At 45.8% G+C, this 19,500-nt stretch overlaps 1 protein-coding gene and 1 long non-coding RNA gene across 4 annotated transcripts in view; one reads left to right on the top strand and one right to left on the bottom strand.

The window, feature by feature from the left end:
* Positions 1 to 12,308: 12,308 nt before the first annotated feature.
* Positions 12,309 to 14,920, bottom strand: Dusp23 (dual specificity phosphatase 23). Its single transcript, XM_046429077.2, has 2 exons — positions 14,517 to 14,920; positions 12,309 to 13,319 (listed from the first exon to the last, which is right to left on the bottom strand). Exons 1-2 carry the CDS (start codon positions 14,781 to 14,783, stop codon positions 13,134 to 13,136), a joined length of 453 nt encoding a protein of 150 aa, XP_046285033.1. The 5' UTR covers positions 14,784 to 14,920; the 3' UTR covers positions 12,309 to 13,133.
* Positions 14,903 to 19,500, top strand: part of LOC124082571 (uncharacterized) — a 149,560-nt gene continuing 144,962 nt past the window's right edge. Inside the window, exons 1-2 of one of the 3 annotated variants that reach the window (XR_009225373.1) lie at positions 14,903 to 17,562; positions 18,816 to 18,921. This is a non-coding gene — a long non-coding RNA (uncharacterized LOC124082571). Of the gene's footprint in view, positions 18,922 to 19,500 lie in introns of all 3 variants that reach the window. The other 2 variants (XR_009225374.1, XR_009225372.1) reach the window with 2 other exon arrangements.

The raw sequence follows: 19,500 nt of genomic DNA, 5'->3' as shown, positions 1-19,500 counted from the left end.
CCTTCCTTTCTTGGTAATTCTTTTCACGTTCCTCTGCAGGCTCAACCTCCCTCCTCTAGGGACTTTGGAGGAGTGCTGCAGACCCTGGTCCCAGGCCCTTTCTCTTTCTACTCTGTTCTCTCGCTAAGCATTTTCATCTGTACCACCTCAAATCCCATGAATCCCAGCTGGGTGCAGTGGCTGAGGCAGGAGGATCATAAGTTCGAAGCCAGCCTCAGTAACTTAGTGAGGTCCTAAACAACTTAGTGAGAGCCTGTTTCAAAATAAAAAAATAAAAAGGGCTGGGGATATGGCTCAGTGGCAGAGTGCCCCTAAGTTCAATCCTATCAATTAATAAATGGATTTAAGTGTGAGATTTATGTACCTAAAGGTGGTTGATTGACACTTGGGTTAGCCTAGTAACCAAATAACTCAGTGCCTTTACATTTTCCTTAGTGACAGGGAGAGATCATCCATTTCTTTGGAGGGAATTCAACTTAATTCATGCTGTTTTTCTTGTATCACAGCTCCATGCTCCACCTCTATGTCCTCGCTTTTAATTTTATACTTACCCATTACATATTTTCCTAGTGGCATGTTAAAAATTTTTCAGTGTGTTTCAGAGAGGACACCCTTGACTAGAGCCTGTGGTTACCAACAGCAGCCTTAGAAACCAGAGAATGGCTCACAGACGGGGCTGGAAACTGCTGGAGGCTCATTTTCCCCTGGAGATTGAGGAAGAAAAGCATACATAATTAAAGTGATAAATTGGATTTTTTTTGGGTTCTCTGTTTACCACTGTCAAACATAATCTATTTCATGCATTTATACAGAATGCATAAAATAGGTCAGAATTAATTTTCTTCAGTTTGCTTATTTTCCCCTCCAGTTCCCTGGGTAGATGTGGAACCCAGATGGGAATGGGAAGACTGTAAGACTTGTGTATTTAGAGGAGATGGTGGTAAAGGATTTAGTGCACTGGACCCTGGGAGCTGAACACCCACGAGCCAGCAAACAATGGAAAGGAGTAATGAGTGTCTGGGAAAGAGCACGGAGTCAGGCAGAGCAGAACGGAGATCCTGGCTTAGCCAAATGAGCTTGTGCGGCTTCCATTCCATTCTCCATTCTCGTTTCAAACTCTTTCTCCCTGTATTCCTCCCATCATCCTTCCCACCGCCAGTTTCTCTCTCTACTAGATGATCTGCCTTTGCATTTGGACCTGCACAGATATCATCCAGTGCCAACCTCGCCTTCGCCTTCCTCATCCCTTTTTGCATCCATTCTGTTTCTGTCCTCCCTTCAGAGCCAAGTTTCTCAAAAGGCTCGTCCATAGTTGCTGTCTCCTCTTCTGTAATTCCTGTTCCTCGATTCCCAGCTGTGGACCACCTGGCCTCGGCCCCTGCAGACCCCCACTCACTCAACTGCTTTGGATGCGGTCACAGAAACTTCAGTTCACATTGGGTGTGTGTGGGGTGGTGGTGACAATTCTCTGTCCCCCCTGCCCCCTGCCATTTGGCTGCATAGAAGCATCCTCAACAGTGGAACCCTCCCTCTCAGTTGAGACACTTGTCTCTTTGATGTCCACACATGCTCCCTCCTGATTCTCCCATATCTCCCCTTGTCGGCTTGCTGGCTTTTTAATTTTTTTTTGACACTAAGTGACTAGGTGTAGGGATGCTCAGAGCTGGGTCATGGCCTTCTTCCCTCATCTATTTACACTGTGTCCTATATGCTGGTGACACCCAAATTTATACCTCCTGACCTGAACTGGCCTCTTCAGAGGGCTCCGGACCTGATGTCCACTTGCCAGCTGTCTCCTTCACTTGGGTAGCTCACCAACATTTCGAACTTAACATGTACAAATTACAACTCCTCACCCCTCTCCTCTTTGCTGGGGACCAACCAACCCACCAACCCTACTTCTCACTGCCCCTGTCTCCCTCCCCATGAGTTTTCTCATCTCATTAAAGAGATCCCCGCACCCAGTTGCTCAAATAGAAAACTCAGAACCATGCCTCACAACCAAGTTCTATTGATTACTCTCCAAAATTTATTTCAAACCTACCTTATTACTGTGGCTTTCCTCACGCCACAATAGTGGAGCCCCTAGTCTTTACATGTCACTGTAAATGTCTCTTAGTTTTTTCCTTTGTCTCTGCTCTTGCCCTCCTTTTCCATTTTACACACAGAATACAAAAGTGAACTACTCACTGTCTAAACATCAACGTAAACACTCCTGTATCATCCCTAAAAGGGGCGAGAGGGTATGATAGCAAAGCATCATGTCCCTGAATGTCCCCTTTCATCCAAACACACCTGGGTTTGGATGTCCAGATACATAGTACGCTGAAGGACCCTGGTTTTCTCTCATGTGTGATGGGAACTAGGGCAAGTTTTAGTGTTCTGTATATAAGCTGTGTGTGTGTGTGTGTGTGTGTGTGTGTGTGTACTGGGGGTTGATCCTAGGAGCACTCTACCACTGAACTACATCCCCAGCCCTTTTTATTTTTTGAGATTGGGTCTTGCTAAATTGCTGAGACTGGCCTTGAACTTGCCATCCTCCTGCCTTAGCCTCCCAAGTAGCTGAGATTACAGGCATGTGCCACTGTGTCTGCCCTAGAAAGCAGGCTTGGTATGTACACCAGGGCAGTTGCTCCTTGGGATACTGATCATACGAGCAAACTAAGCAAGCTAATGCTGTAGCTTAGTATATAATACCCCTCTCTCAGTGGCGACTGTGGAAGGAGACATGTCACTTGTCCAGCCAGCTGCCACTGGACAGAGTGCTATGAGGAAGAGCAGGTACTGGTTGATGAAGTACCCTGAGGGACGGAGGTGCCATCTGTTCTGCCTATTGTCACTGTACCTTCCCTGTAAGCATTTCTCAATAAAGTCTTCTGTCTCATCTGCCATCTCTGGGTATTTTCTCTGGTCTCTTAGCAACCGTCTCACTGCCCTGGCACAACTGTGCTTTGCACTTGACAGTTCCTCTGCTTAAAATCCCAAGGTCACTCCATTGCCCTGCCTTTCCTTAAAGCAAGGCCTCATTTGTGGTGTCCTGCATGCCTGGGCCCTGCCTGTCTCTGGCCTGGTCTGAGGCCACGCACCTCTCCTACCAAGCTCCTGCTGATCTTTCATCTCTGCTAATATAGGAAGCACCTTTCTTTCCTGGGTCTTTATTGACTCTTCCTGTGCCTCAGAGGCTCTTCCCCATCTATCATCCCCCTTTATCTTTTCTGAAAGAAAGGATAAGGAATCAAAACCGGATACCAGACAACATAAGGGACATCTGGGTATCTGCCACCTAGCATTAGCACTAGTCTAAATTTTTGTCAGATTTGCTTGAGGTCTTTGTTTCCCTTGAATAAATAAGATACTCACAAGCAACATGTATGCTTTCTCCTCAATTCTATTCTCCTCCCCCTCTTCCTAGAAGTTATCCTTTGTTAGTTACCCTTCTCATATCTGTCTTCATACACATTGTGTATGTGCCCACCAACAATGCCTCGTATTGTTTGGCATTCCCACAATTTCCTGTAAATGGTATCTTAGGAGAGGAGCACTCAGAACTCCCCCTTGCACTTGTGGCTCGTGAGGTGGCTCCAAACACACACACGTGGCGTCACATTCTCACTGTGGCATAGTTTTCCACTGACTACAAATGTCTGACTCTATTCATTTTCTTCTCCTAATGATGGATGATGATGTCAGTTTTGATTTTTGGCCATTGTGAATAATGTTGCAAAGAACATTTGTATGCATTTCCTTGGGCGTGTGTTTGAGTTTCTCTAGGGTAAAAACCTCAAAAAACAGAATTTCTGAATAATAGAGTATGTGTCTCTTCAACTTTACTAGACAGCGCCAGATTTCTCTTTAAAGTGGTTGAACAAATTCCCTCCAGCTCTTGAGCGTGGGCGAGTTTCCCTGGCTCCACATTCTCTCCCTCCGAGTGGCAGAGCTGTTCGGGCGCCAGGGGGCGCGAGCAGCTTGCTGGCACTTGGGACAGCAGCCTGGACTCTGCTCGTGTCTTCCTCCTAGTGGTCGCGTTCACTGGCCAGGTAGGTGGAGATCGGGATCCCAGAGACCCTACAGGGCAGGCTGCAGCCTCTGGATGCTGGCAAGAGTGGGGCCTAGTCCTCCCCATGCCCAGCTGTTTGCTGAAATCTGAGAGCAATTCAAAACAGAAACTTCCCCATCAGGAACTAAAACTGAAAAGGACCTGTATTGCTAAAATAAACATTTGAATGCTTAACATGCAAAATACACAGGGCCAACGTCTTCACACATCTATTTGTTGTGATGTTTTCTTTAAGAAATAAAGCAATCCTTTCCAGTCTGTCTCCCCTTTTAGGAAGCAGCTGAAATCCTGAGATTGGTGGGTGTCCAAACTACTTATTTTTATCACAAATGTCGGCCTCCCAAATCAATTTATAGTATGTATTCTTTTTAAATTCTGGGTTATGGTTTGGGTGTGAGGTGTTCCCCAAAAGCTCATGTGTGAGACAAAGCTGGAATGTTCAGAGGTGTCATGATTAGATGGGTAACCTAATCTATGGATTAATCCACCTGATGCATTAATAACTTGAAAGGATTACTGCGCTGGGTGGTGACTGTAGGCAGGCAGGTTGTGGCTGGAAGAAGTAGGTAGGTCACTGCTGTTTGCCTTTGGGGATTCCATCTTGTCCCTGGACCCTCTGTTTCTCTCTCTGCTTCTTGACTGCCTGTGGTTGGCAGTTTCCCTCTGCCATGCCCTTTCTCATCATGTTCTGCCTCAGCTCATGCCCACACTAATGCAGAAACTGACCATGGACTGAATTTCTGAAACGTGTGCCCCACATAAACTTTTCTAAGAGGTTCTTGTTGGGTATTTTACCCACAGTGACAAAAAGCTGGCTAATACATTCTATATCTACTATTCTGCATGTTTCTTTCCTACCTATCCAACCTCGTTTCTAAAACACATTCATGTTGATGCTGAATGTGTTTTAGAAACGTAGTGTTTTTAGAGTCTCCTAAAAATGTCTTTTTAGACTGTTTTCAGTTTTGGGCTATTTAAACAATGGTGAATATATACTCCTAGAGGGTAGAGATTTTTGTCTTTTGCTTATGCTCAATTTTCAACCTCTGGAATTGTGTCTGGCACCTACTAGATGCTCAATGAATACATGAATAGTCTCAAATGTGTCTCTAAGTTACTCAAATGCAGAATTTGTCCAAAAACATCCATATGCATGTGAAGTGACTGGATTTGGGGGCAAACTCCTTCTCCAAGGGCAGTTTGAGAGCTCCAGTTTCCCTTTGGCCTTGCTGATATTAGTATTTTGAGTTTGTAGTGCACAGCACTGCTGTATGTCAAATCATATGTCATTATTGTTTTAATTTGTAATTCCCTGATTCATTTCTGATTTTTCCTCACCTGGGATTCTCCTTGACATCCTTGTGGCTCCCAGATTATTAAATGAACAGAAGTAGGTTGGGGTGGGATGAAGATCAGTCCAAAGGTGCAGCCGACTCTTACAGGGGCCTGGAGCTCTCCGTGCATCCCCCAGCCTGTTTCTCCCTGGAGGGATTTGAGCACATATACCAAGGAAAATCTGGGATCCTCAGGGTGGAAGAACACACTGTGGAGAGCCAGAGTTGTCCTCTCTGCCCAATTCCTCCCTGAGCTGTGAAGGCCTCTGTGGCGGTCTATCGGGGGCTCCCTGGGTGCCCGGGCTGTTCTGTTATTCTCTAGGTCTCCAGTTGAAGAGTGCCAGATGGGAGGTCCCCAGGCAAGGTGCTGTGGCGTTTGCAGCCTCCATTTGGCTCCTTCATTCTGACAGAAACCCTGTGCATTCCTCTGGAGGAAGCAGTCTCTGTGGAGTCTCCAGCAGGCCCCTCCTTGGTTACATAACACCCTCCACTAACAGGAAACGATCTACTTGGTCTGTTTGGCTTCTCTGCCATCCACAAAAGGACTACTGTTTGGAGAAGAGAAAAATGGTTTGGAGGCAAGGGGCTAGAGGCGGGGGAGAAGTGCAACTAAGGGAGAAGGTTTGAAATCTGGGCACAACAAGGAGGAATACTAAAACACTGGACTGAATGTGGCCCCCGGGGTTGCCACCTCCATGATGTCTGAACCTGATGAACTGGCATATGGCAACAGCCTGATTGACAGCGCGACACCAGTGAATCAGACAGAGCAGTGGGTGCGCAGAAGCCAGTGCCAAGTGCCATCTGAAAGACATATTTCTAGCACGTAGAGATGACACTCACTTGAGATCCTTTCCCATTTGAAAAGCATTAAAAAATCATAACCTGCAAGCCCAGAGGGTGAGCACTCTGACTTAACAACCCTTTTACTTTCTTTTGCAAAGCATTAAAGTCATTAACTTCAAGCAAGAGGGAAAAGCAAGGTTCTTACTTAACTCTTATCATCTGAAAAGTCTTAAAAACCAGCAGCAGTGAGACCTCGTCTCTCTTCGACAATGTTAAGTCATAAAGCACCATACTGCAGCCAAGTAATGGGGCCATTCTGTCAGAATGGGACTAAAGAAAAATTCCATCTAGTGACATGTCCTCACTCAGAAAACTGTGGTGACCTCACACTGTTGAACAGATATGGTCCTTCCCCTTTGGCAGGAGTTTCTACTGCCCTTTACCTTACTGTGTTCTCTGCTACCCACTGGATGAGGTCATTTCATTTATACCGATTGACTCCCCATACATTTTCTCCCCTCACCGACACCCATTCATCCTGCTCTAAGCTCCCTGTATGGATTCTGTACCTATCACATCACACTGGTATTTTTAACAGCACCCAACATCTGTATACCTCTTTAGGTTATCCAACTACACCCTCCATAGCTCCTTGAAAAATTCAACTTTTAAAACCATATGAGGCTCACTCTTATCTCTTTCATCACTATGGCATTTTGCTTAAATATTTATGCATTGCATATTTTCCCATTGTACATGCTCATTTTTGCATTTATACTTTAGAGTAATGTGTATCATGTATTCCTCCACTGGATTTTCTATCTCCTGGATTAATTTTTTGTTCCCATTTATTATGTGAAAATAAACAGGTTAATTGGTTAGTATATGTTTATTAAGCACCCATGTGGCAGGCATTGTGCTAGAGTTAGGGACACAGTCTTAAGACTCTAGCAGGAGAGAGAGATGTTAAATGACTGAAGGAGTCATTATAGGTGAACGAAGACAGGTGTTTTGGGAATACGTGGGGGCTGTTGGAAACCTTTCCCTGAGAAAGTGTAAACTGAGACTATTAGGAGTAAATAGAAGCTGGGTATTAGGCAAAAATCAGCGGAACATGCCAGACAAAGGGAGTAGCAGGTGCTCAGATTGTCACATGCACAGAATGCAAAGTATCTGGCAGTGTAGAGTCAAGGTTAATCCAGCAGTCCTGTGTTGCCCAAACCCTACACATTCCATGAACTCTTGGACTATCCTGCCTGATTAGAATATCTGCATATACCTGGGATCTTGGGCTGGCCAGATGGTTCAGGTTAGCAATGCGATTTATGGGGAACACCTGTTTCTATTTGCCTAGGCTGCTTTGGGCCATGTTGTTACAGTTTGATCTCTGTTGGGGTTGGAGACTGAGTGGCTAAGGTCAATCATTCACATGCTGCATGCTTATGTGATTGACCCCCAATAAAAACTCTGGATAGTAAGGTTCAAGGGAACATTCTTGGTTGGCAATATTTTGGATGTGTTGGTCACATGCTGTTGCTGGGAGAATGAAGTCCTGTCCATGTGACTCCACTGGGAGAGGACAACGGAAAGCTTGTATTGGGTTTCTTCTGGAATCTGTTCTGTGTTCCTTTGACCTGTTCCAGATTTTACTCTGCATTCTTCCACTGCAGTAAACCACAAGCAAGAGCAAAATGGCTTTTCTGTGTTCTGGGTCCTAGTGAATCACTTAACACGAGAGTGGTCGAGTAGAAAGAACCAAGGCTGTGAGAGAGGGGAGCATCTGGGGCGAGAGAGGAAAGAACTGGACTCTTTAGATCCTTATGGATCATGGTAAAGAAAGGCATGGTTCCACTCGTGGGCTTGATCCCAGTGTGGCTACCTCACTGAATTCTATTCTGCAGCTCTGTCGCGTCCTGCCCCAGCTCGATCTCATTCAGAATACCTACAGAAAACATGCAAATAAACACATTTTCTTTGGGTGGGGAGTGGGGCACATAAAACCTACTGAAGGAGATGAACAGTGTTACTCATGGGATGATTGCATTGATTGTTATTTTCCATAGAGCCACTGGATTTGGAGCAGAGCCAACTATGTAATGTATATTAGTAAAGAGGAGACGGTGTGGTTATTATAAAAGGTGCGGGGAAAATTCCAGAACTGTTTGCCATACCGAAGGGCCACAATGGGAAAATTCAGAGGTGATGTCACTAATTTGTTTCGTGATCCCATATCCACGGTGACAGAATAAGTCAAGGGAAAAATAGGGTGAGACAGTGGTTGAAGCCATTTTAGCAATTTATTGGCACAAAGGACTCAGTTATCAAGGTTGCAAATAAGTCATCAACTTCAGGCATGGACGTGCACCAAATTGTTTCTCAAATTTTTGCTTGCTTGGACAAGCATGCTTTCTCAGGAGTATGCCTTGAATCCATAATAGCTGGAGAAAAGCTGGGAGGTAATGGAAGATGTGCTTATGTAACTCATTTCTAAATCAACGGGGGACTATATTTTTGATGGTGTTAGAGGCTTGAGGCAGAAGCCTGTTTGGGATGGTGACAGTCACAGTGACGGGCAAACTCCCAAGTCAGAGCTGTGCTGATGAATAATAGCTGGGCAGCAGTCCGGGAAGCCGTGCCATCAGAGGGCTCCACGGACAGTCCCCTGAGCCCAAATGCCTCCATTCTGGGGGACACTAGATGCTACTACATATTTTCTAATTACAACTCGGTGTCTCCGCTCTGCTCTCAAGAGGGAAGGAGGTTTATTGTTAGCTCCAACTATGAATCTTGTTCTCCTCTGTGACTTTGAGTTCAGTTACTTAAACTCGCTAGGTCTCAGTTTACTTCTCTGTGCATTGGTTGTCGTAACAGTTCTTTGTTCAGAGGGTTAAAAGTTTTATTTTCTGAGGAGTGAATGAGGTAATGCCTATAAAGCAGTTGGCACAGTGCCTCACCTGCATTAACGGGTCAGATGACAACAACGAAACCAGAACAGGTATTAGGGTTTTTAATAAATCATCAGATATAAGAAGACATTTTCAGGGCTGCATGCCAGTCAACACATGCCTCAAGACTGTCATGCTGGGTGAGGACATCTGCATGCTCTGAATTAGGTGATAGTGGATGTGACAGGACTACCCCACGAAAATGTCACTATTTTGGCCTTCAGGGCTCAGGATGCATTCAATGCAAGTGTGGGTTTTGGCATGTCATTCATCTCCCTAAATCTGTCACCTCATCTATAAAAATGAGAAAACACCTGGCTTGCAGTATTGTTGCAAGGATCAAATAATATAAAGCAACGTATGTAGACCACCAGCTCCATGGTAAGTGCTTCGTAAGCGATGGTGATTATGATCATATAAGCAAACAAATATGGTCATGACAAAGTGTGAAATGCATTAGTGGAAACGGCCATTGTTTTGTGACACAATGATCCTGTGAGACCAGGAAGAATTATACTTTAGAGTAATGTGTATCATTACAGGATACAGGTAGCGGAATTTTTGACTTGAAGCTTTGCAAATGGGTGCAAATCATTCTGAGAAACAGTTTATGATTTGTCCCAGGTTCATCACTGCCCTGGGGAGACATGATTTTGGGGAGAATGGGTGGGTAGAGGCGAGGGTGTGCACAAGAAGCAGATCTCCTCAACCAGGGGGAGAGCAGTGATGTGGAGAGGATTCCTGCATGTTATGAATAGCTGTAAGGGTCAAGCTGACCAGGTCCCAGGGAGGCAAGCACCTGCACGTATGATTGGGCCTATGTTCCCACTCTAGTCCTCTGTGGTGTAGAACATCTGCATGCTCTAAATTAGGTAATAGTGGATGTGACAGAACTGCCCCACAGCAGTTTCACTATTTGGCCTTTGGTGCTCGGGCTGTGCATTGGGACACACGGGCTGTGGGGCAGTCATAGAACTAAGAACCCAGAAGCACAAGGGCATCCTGCCCAGATGGGGCATCCTGTGGGGGAAGTACAGGTGGGAGAACCAGCTCGGGTGGAATCCTCAAGGGTGTGGCTGGTTCTCCTCCCATCCTGACACCAGTTGTTTCTGTACATAAACAGCTTTCTGGGAAAGGAACCTTAGAAATGATTTAGGATGGAGCCCATTGTTCCTACAAGGAACAATGATTTCTGGACAGAAAAACTTCCATTTAGCACAGAACCTTGAATGATCATGTACCAGATGATAAATATGAATGGAACTTTAGAAAATAGGGGTGGGTGTTGTTGTCTTAGTGATGCTCACTAGCAGTTTATTGAGACTAGAACCCTCCTGAATATAGAAAGTTAGTCGTGTCTATCACCATGTTGGAAATGTGGCCTGGGCAAGGCTGAGGGACTGCGGATGACTGCCAGAAGTGGTTGGAGAGGGAATGGTGTTTGAGTCGACCCTTTCTCCCCTCCTAAGACGTGTGCATCCACAGAGAGATGCCCGAGTCTGCTCCCTCTTCTACTCCCATAGGAAAGGACAGCGGATGACAGCACCGGCTGCTGATTGGTCTGATGCAGTGGTTCTCACTGGGGCAGATGTTATTCAACCAGAAAACATTTGGCCATGTCTATCTAGAGACATCTTTGGTTGTCATGACTGGTGGGTTACTGGCCAGGAATGCTGCTAGGCATCCTTCAGTGCACAGCTTCCCACAATAGAGAATTTCTAGCCCCAATTATCAGTGGTGCTGAGACTGGGGAACTCAGGTCTGATGCGATACAAGTGGGCTTTTTAGATGGCGGAGGGTTGGTTCTGATGCCCATCATCTCAGCGCCGGATTAAATGGGGATGGGTCATGGCTAATCTGTCATCCCTCACTGGTGGACCAACACCGAAGAGGAGGTGTGAGAAGGTAAGGAAATCTGGGGGAGGAATGGGTGCAAATGGAGCATCAGGCCAACCTCTCCAGGGCAGAGTTTTTCATCGCGAGTCAACTCTTACTTATTTAAAAAGCGATTTCCTTAAGCACATAATTATATGTTTATTTCCCTAAGGAACTCTTGAGGCAGAGGAGACCTGCTTAAATTATGGGGAGGGAGGCTGCACACAGGGCTTTAATGGGGTTAGAAAAATTTTCTGTCTCCTTCAAAGGCAGTTTGGGAGGAAGGGAAGGGCAGATTCCTCTCCAGTGCAGATGATGCAGGGAGGATGGAGCCAGAGAGGAAGGGAGGGCAGAGACGACGAGGATTATCTCAGATTGGATCAAAGGGGTCCAGCAAGAGGACCAGTCATGACGTTTTCTGCTCTGCCAACTTCACAGGAAAGCAAGCCTGTGAGCACCCACACCCACCCATACTCACCCCTTTAGAGGAGGCTTTGGTTTGCATCAAGACTCACGATGCAGCATGCTGTCGGGGCAGGAGAGGGTGGGAGCCAGTGCCGTTTCTCCTTCCTCCCTTACACCCTGAATGCATGGGACTGTGGGTTTCTCCTCTTTGGGTGGGTATCCTCACCTGGGTGGGCAAGGTGGAGACTAAGAAAATAAAGTGGAGGAATTAAACCCTTGGATTTAACACACAGAAGAAAACTGGCGTGTGCGTGTGTGCATCTTATAGTTTTTCTCTTGGTGAGATTTCAGCCGATATACCTTCTGTGCAAGGGTGTGTTGGATAATGTTGAGTTGTGTGTGTGGTATTGAGAAGGAGAAATAGTGAGGAGAGGTGGCTTAGTCCTGCTCTAGTCTAGGCTACAAGGGATAGGGTCTGGGGGAAGGGGACCTTGATTACTCTCTCCCCTATGTCTCACAGACTTGGAAATAATAGGCATGGTTTCTAGTATCTAGAAACTGCTTTGATTGGGCTCTATCTGTGCCCATCTTCTCAGGAGCTGAGAGCTTCTGAGAGCAGGACTCATGCCTCATTCTGCTGGGAGCCTCCACATCTAACAGGGCCTGGTACCTGCAGATACTCCATATGTACTTCATGATGAATTTTACCTTATTCAGTCCAGCCTGCCACAGTAGAAGAGAGAATAGGGTAGAAGAGAGAATAGGGGTTCAAGCAGATATTATAGTAAAAAGTGTCCATTTGGTTAATGTATACTGCTCATCCCATCTCTTAGAAGTCAAGTGTGGCACTGATAGCAGGATGGGGTCCAAAAGAGGAGAAATGAAGATAACATCTGAGAAACATGATCAAGATTCATAGCCCCAGAGCTCTTTATTTATCAAATATCCACTGTGCATATTCACCCAAACTGCTTGTTCTAGCATTCACTGACCTGAGGTTGGGGCACCATGATGGGCTATAAGTCCCATAGTAGCTGAGCAACACCCGAGGCTGGCAGAAAACGCCAACTCCAGGGGGGATGGAGATAGTGACCATCCATAAATAGGACATCCAGGCCTGCTTTGCTCTGAGAAGAGCCAAGCTGACATATGGGGGGCAGGCTGGCCTAGACCGAGAGGTTACATCAACAGGGCGCTTGCCTGCGAGTGACAGAGACCTGGGGATACTGGGAAGCTGGGCTGCCAGGAATTTGCATCCTTTCATTGACCAGTTCCCTGGAAACCATAGCCAATATCACAGGGAATGGACATACAGCATTTCAGCATCTTTAAGAAGATGTGTGTTGCAGTCCTGGCCCATCCTTCTACTTTCTAGAAGTGTGACCTTGGGCCTGAGCTTTAGCTACCTCATCCAAAGAACAGGGGGGATCTTTGCCTTTCTTACCCTGCAGGGCTAGCATGAAGTTCAAATAAGTTGATTTGTGAGAGCGCTTGGTCAAGTGCTATGCAGGGTGAGCTGGTTCTGATAAGTTATTTATTCAAGGAAGCAGCACACTTCTTCCCCTTTCAATGGGGCCCCAGCCACCCTGTCAATCAGGACCTGCCTCGAGGAAGGGAGATTTCAGTTCAGTGGGAGCCAAAGGAAGCCGGAGGGCTCAATACTTAGACCACTTCCCTTTGTCTCTGACCCCATTTTCCACACAGGGCCTGGCAGAAGAGTGCTGAGACCCCTTATTTAGTTCTCTGGTAGAACTGGAAGACTGCTTTCTCTTGCTCGTAGGTCTCGATGGAGCCAGGTCGCAGGCGCCGGACTTCCGCGATGGCATCTCCTGCAGCCAAGCCTCGCTCCTTCACCAGGTAACAGGCCAGCATGGTGCCAGTGCGCCCAAATCCCAGGGCACAGTGCACTGCCACAGCCTGTGAAGAGCGAGCTCTATGGGGTGGTGCTTGATGTCTTCCCCAATACTTTCCTGCCCCCACTGAGTAGGACCCTTCTCCCTCTAAGTCTCAGACCCTCTGTGAGCAAGAAGAGACATCAAAGTTATTATGGAAGGGTGTCCTTGTACCTGGGTGGCTCTGAAGTGGCTGGTTCCAGAGATGGGCTCCTTACCTGCTTCTCTATACCCCTCTGCCTATGTTGTCCAACACAGAAGCCACCAGCCACCGGTGGCTACTGAATACTTGAAATGTGGCCAGTCCAAATTGAGATGGGATATAAAACATATATCAGGGTTTAAAGATGCAGCAGGAAAAATAATGGAAATATTATGAATTTTTTTATATCGATTATATTTTGAGATATTTTTGACTTACTGGTCAATGTTAACAAAATTAATATCACCTGCTTTATTTTGCTTTTATTTTTATTTTTTTGGCAGTATTGGGGATTGAACCCAGGGGTGCTCTATCCCGGAGTTATATCCCCAGCCCTTCAAATATTTATATTGAGGCAGCGTCTCACTAAGTTGCCAAGGCTGGTCTCAAACTTGAGATCCTCCTGCCTTAGGCCTCCTGAGTAGCTGGAAACATTTTTTTTTGCAACTTAGATCCGATCTCAAAAAAAAAAAAAAAAAAAAAAATATATATATATATATATATATATATATATATATATATAAAGTATTGGAGATGTAGCTCAGTGGTAGAATGTATCTGGGTTCAATCTGCAGCACTGCAAAATAAATGAATAAATATATAAATAAATAAATAGCAGATGAAATTAATTTTGGTAATATTAACCCAGTAAATAAAAATATATTTTAATAATGTGGATGCTAAACATTTAAAATTACAGATGTGTCTTCATTATATTTGGACAGCACTGTTCTAAAAAAGGGCAAACGGTGCTAGCTTCAACCCCCACGTATCCCAAGGAGGCTCATCAGTCTCCTTCTCCCCTCCCCAGAGTGATTGGTTCCTGGTGACTTCTCTGTCCTCAAGGGCAGTTCACACCGATTGGCTCTCTTTACTCCTCCCATTTAGGCCCTGCCCCTCTCAGCCTGGCTTTTTGTCTGATTGCGCCGGGAGTCTCCTGGCCCCGGGGTCTTATCTCTAGCTCCGCCCTCGTCCCCAGCAGACCGCTTCCCTCCCCGCGCTGACCCTGCCCCCACTGACCTCTCCCCGGCCGTTGGCCTCGTCCACGATCTTCACGAAGCGGTCGATTTGGTCGGGGGCCGGCGGGCAGAAGTCTGGGATGCGAAATCGGTGCAGCGTGAGGTCCGGACAGCTGTCGCTGTGGGGAGGCCCGCGCTCCGTTAGGGACACCAAGTGCCGCACGCCCGAGTCCAACAGGAACTGGTAGTGGGCGGGGAGCCGCGGCAGCGCCAGCCCCGCCAGCCGGCCCGGGAGCACCCAGGAAAAGTTGGGGGGCTGCACGCCCATCGCTGGGGAAGGGCACAGGGCAGCGGGCCACCAGGGGCTACGCCGGCCCTTCTGGCTCCGCCCTCTGGTCGCGAGCCCTCCAGGGACCCAGTAATCCGCCACCTGCCGGGAACTAGCGCCAGGAGGGGCCACGTGGTCCGCGGGGCACCGCCCCCCGGTGACGTTCCCCTCTGCGGAGGAGGATTGGCCCAGTCGCGGGGGCGGGGGCTGGACTGCTAACCCCGCTCCTCCCGTCCGCGCAGCGGCCCAGAAGGAGCAGAGCATTGACCGGTTGGGTGTTCGGCAACGGCGGGCTGGCTGCAGCCGTGCGCAACTCGGACGATCAGGGAGAAAATCAGGGGGCTGGGGTGGGGGCTCAGTGGTGGAGCGCTTGCCTGGGGTGAGGTCCTGGGTTCGATCCTCGGCACCACAAATAAATAAATAACTAAAAAATCCATTGACAACTACGTGCATATAAAAAGAAGAAAACCTAGAACAAATTAATTGCTTTCTGTAAATGAAGCAACCCGGGGTCAGGCTCTGCTGCTCCCTGGTGGTGCTTTGGGGTTACTGCACCGCTGGCTACCTGCCCCTGCCTCCTTAAGGACACGACCTCGACTTACTTTCCCTTTTATTATGATTATTTTTCTTTTATTAGTGCATCATAGTTCTATATAATAGTTGGGCTCATTTTGACAAAATCGTACATGTTCGGAATTTAATATACTCCGTTCAGTCCCCGTACCCTCCCCGCTTTCCTTCTCCTCCCTCTCCCTATTTTCCTTCATGATTGGTGCTTTATAGATGCACATGGAGGTGGAATTTACTGTGGTTTATTTGTACATGCACATAGCGTAATTTCGTCAAATTCATTCTGCATTTTCTCCCTTTTCCCATCCCTCCTCCCTCTCTCTCAATCTCCTTTTACTCCACTGATCTTCCCTATATCTTTATTATATCCGAACCCCCTTCCCCTTTTCTCTCTCTAGCTTCTGCATATGAGAAAACGTTCAAATTTTGATTTTCTGGGTCTGGTTTATTTCACTTAGCATGATATGCTCCAGTTCCATCCATGGGACTTAGTTTCTTTACAGCACATGCTCAAGGGTTTAAGAGATGACACATCTACTTCTGGTCTGGGGAGGACTCACTGCTCCAATGACTGATGAGTCATAGTCAGAGACTTCTTGGAACTCTCCCAGTAAAAGGGAATTAACTCAAGGGTGGCTGGGCTGCCAAGTGACACTCTGACATCTTACCCAGGGCAATATAGTAATAATAACACCAGCCAGGAACATAAGAATTAACATTTATTGAGGATTTACTATGTGACAAGTACTCTCCTCAGCTTTAGGTATCTTAACTCATTTAGTTGCCACAATTTTAAGTGATCTAATCAGCCCAATTTTACAGATGAGAAAACAAAGTCACTGTGAGATTAAGGAAGATGACCAGTATAGAATATTTAAAAACATAATACTGCTTTCTAAAACGAAGCAGAAAATATGTCCTTTTCATATAATCCATCCAAACACACCTCCAAACATTATCTGGTTTAAATACCTGTGGGTTTTCTTAAGTTTTATTCGGAATCCATATTTCTTCATATTTTAAGGTTTCCAGGTACCCTGGGCAAACCAAAGATTATCAGTGTTGTTCTTATGGGGTGGTGACCTAGATCTGAACATGGTATCTCAGCTAGCATTTGAACAGTTTATATTTTCATTTGAATGATGGGCTTCTAATGATGCAGACTACCCATAAATATGAAAAAGTCAATCCACTTTTAATTTGCTCACGAACCAGGTCCTGTGCCAGTTGCTTTCTGGAAGAAGCACACAGGGACGGTATTTGTACATATTCTTTGTGTATGAATAACTTGAGACTTAGAGACGTTGGTTAACTTGGCCAAGGACATGTTGATCCAAGCCCAGGGTACTTGGCCATGGAAATGTACTTCCCGCCCTCTGCCCCACCTATTCTTGACACACACATTTGACCAGTTAGTCCTCTGGCTCTGGCAAAATGAAGTCTCCTTCCCCAAAGTTCAAAGTTTGCTGTGACTCAGTGGAAAATACACTTCACCATTTATCCGGACAACCACTCTCTCAGATTCCAGGAGCTGCCAGATCTCCCCTTTTTCTCTCCTTCCATACAATCAGGGCCTAATTAAGCCCTTCCTGTTTGCACTCCCATTTCCTACAAAACTCCCTACCAATCTTTCTAGCCTGCCCAATTCATTCATTTTCCTCCTTCCCCCTGTGGCCTGTGCTCCTGTGCCCCTCCTTGCCCCCTTGATATCCAGCTCAAAGTCTGTCTTCTCCAGAGGAAAGCCATTTTTTGGGGGGGAGGAGGGAGATGGAGGGACAGAGATTCTCTTTTTCCCTGTCCTGCAAACAATTACCTTCCATCTTATGTGACTCTTTGTGGTGCTAGAAACACCGCCACCCAGCTGCCAGTGCCTCCCTACAGAAAGGCCAGTTAGCGCCCAGTTTAGGAATTCTTTCCTCCTCCTTCCAATACACCCAGGGGTATATCCCAGAGTCCCTGTCGGAACTATGTCCCATGGTCAGGTTCCCATTAACTTTTTCCTTCGCCCTGGGGAGTCTTAAACTTGAAGGAAAACGCTCTTTGATCATTTAATGGCCAGGACCTCTGCAGCTAACAATGTATTATAAATGTCACACCCATATATAATACAACCTTCTTACCCTCTCTCCTCTGCGTAGGGTCACCTGATCCTCAGGAAGGTTTAGACTCTCTATCCCACCTTGTCTTGTATAAAGGTCGTCCCAGGATGGTAAGTATTATTTCACTGGTGGTGGGGGCCGGTTACCTGCTTGCACAGGAGACAAAACTTCCACACACATCTTTTAGTTCCCCCATAAAGTGTGGAGCCTGATACATAGTGCTCAAAAATGTTAAATAACAAATGAGAATAAATAAGTAAGTAGAATGCATTGGCAAGACTGTGAATGTACATTTCTGAGTGTGAATGTGCGTCTCGAGCACAACGTGGTTCCTTTTGATTGCATGAGTTCAAGGACTGTGTTAAGTATCGGGCAGCACCTCTTTGAGGTGTGCATTTTAACATGTCAGTATGATCCTGGCTGAGACCAGTTACTTTGTAAAAAGGGATAAATAAGCCTTCTTGATTTAATTTAATTTATTTTAAATCAAGCGTTGGTCCATGGTGTGTATGTGTGGGACGGCCTGTGGTCTCTGTGTGTATGTGAATGTGTTGGGGGACATATTCCTGGAGAACAATTTGTTGACACTGATGATGGGTTTAGTAATAAGCTTAAGTGATTTCTCTGACTTCAAGGAATTTACAACATACTTGGAGGGAGGGGATTTAGACTCAGATATAATTATTCCCGGAACATGTAATAAGGACTAACTTGCTCATCAAAGCAATTGTCACTATCTGGAAATCAGATAATATATATTAAAAAGCTAATTGTGCAGTAAAAATAACAAGCATGACAAGAAGTCAGTAGGGGGAAAGATAAGCTTGGGTTGGAAAGATCAGAAGTCTTCTGAAGATGGGATCTTCATTTCCCATTTTGTTCTCTGTCCTTTGAAAAGCTCAATGGAACAGTTTTGGGGCTTTCTTAGCTTCCCCTTCACCAGCTGATAAGAATGTTTTGACCTAGTCCTGGTTCATGTTGAGGCCCCAGATTTCTAACAGGTTTGAGATGAAGTTAGACGCAGAGGCCGCCTTTCTCCAGATAGGACCCCGTGTCCAAGGTGGAGGATTGCTTCAATCTGGGTTCCTGTGGACCTTGGACTAGAGTCAGAATTCTGTGTTCTGCATGATCTGATTTTTCTGTGTCTAAACACATTTCCCTGGGGCCCAAATGATCTGGAAATTAGACCTAAGGAGAAGAAATGGAGCCTCAAAGGTGGCTCCCAATGAGCATCTCATGTGTTTCCCACATGGATAGGGCCAGATTCTGTAACCAGTAGGGTATCATGGATATAATAGCATATGACTTCCTAGGTTGGGTCATAAAAGACTTTGGTTTTTATATCTTGTTCTCTCTTGGGAAGAGCTGCCTTAGGAAACTCTTGGGAGGAAGCCACCTTCCATGTTGTGCAGACGTGGAGATATCTCTGCAGCGAGGAGCTGAACAAAGCTTCTTTCCAACAGTCAATGGTGAGTTAACTATTTTAGCAGTGGATCCTTTAGCCCCATCAAGATTTTTAGATGATGGGCGCAACATCTTGTTTACAATTATAATGTCATGGATTCCCAGAGTCAGAACCACTCAGCTAAGCTTTTCCTGAGTTCCTTTCTCCCAGAAATGGTGAGATAACACATACTTATTGTTTTAAGCAATCAATTTTTGGGGTAATTTGTTATTAGCAATAGGTATCTAATGCAGATAAAAATATCCAGTTTGAAGGAAAGAAGAGAAATAAATCTCAATACACTCAAGAAGTGAAATAAAACACAGACAAGTTTAATTTAACCCAAAGGAGTTACACTATAAGCAAATTATGGTCATAGTGTGGGCGTGTGTGCGCCTGTGTGATGTTTGTGTGTGTTTGTGTGGAGTGTTGTGATGGGTCAATGCAAATTTTCCACATCTGGAAAACCTCGATATGTAGAGGAACCAACCAGTGTAATTTCAGTATGAGTTTTCTTTCTTCTTTTCTTTTTTTTTTGTGTGTGTATGGTGTTGGAGGTAAAGATCTATATGGTATTCCATATGGTTAGCAAAGATACACAGAT

This window comes from Marmota monax, unplaced genomic scaffold (genome assembly GCF_021218885.2).
Source record: "Marmota monax isolate L192 unplaced genomic scaffold, Marmota_monax_Labrador192_F-V1.1 WCK01_AAM20220418_F8-fsc00145, whole genome shotgun sequence".
NCBI classification, from domain to species: Eukaryota; Metazoa; Chordata; class Mammalia; order Rodentia; family Sciuridae; genus Marmota; species Marmota monax.
This window is presented reverse-complemented; position numbering and strand designations above follow the sequence as displayed.

Excerpts from the sequence above, each read along its gene's own strand:
- Dusp23 (XM_046429077.2), bottom strand. The coding sequence starts at position 14,783 with ATGGGCGTGCAGCCCCCCAACTTTTCCTGGGTGCTCCCGGGCCGGCTG. Across the intron at positions 13,320-14,516 it reads AGGCCAACGGCCGGGGAGAG|GCTGTGGCAGTGCACTGTGC; the intron begins GTCAGTGGGGGC and ends CGCTCTTCACAG.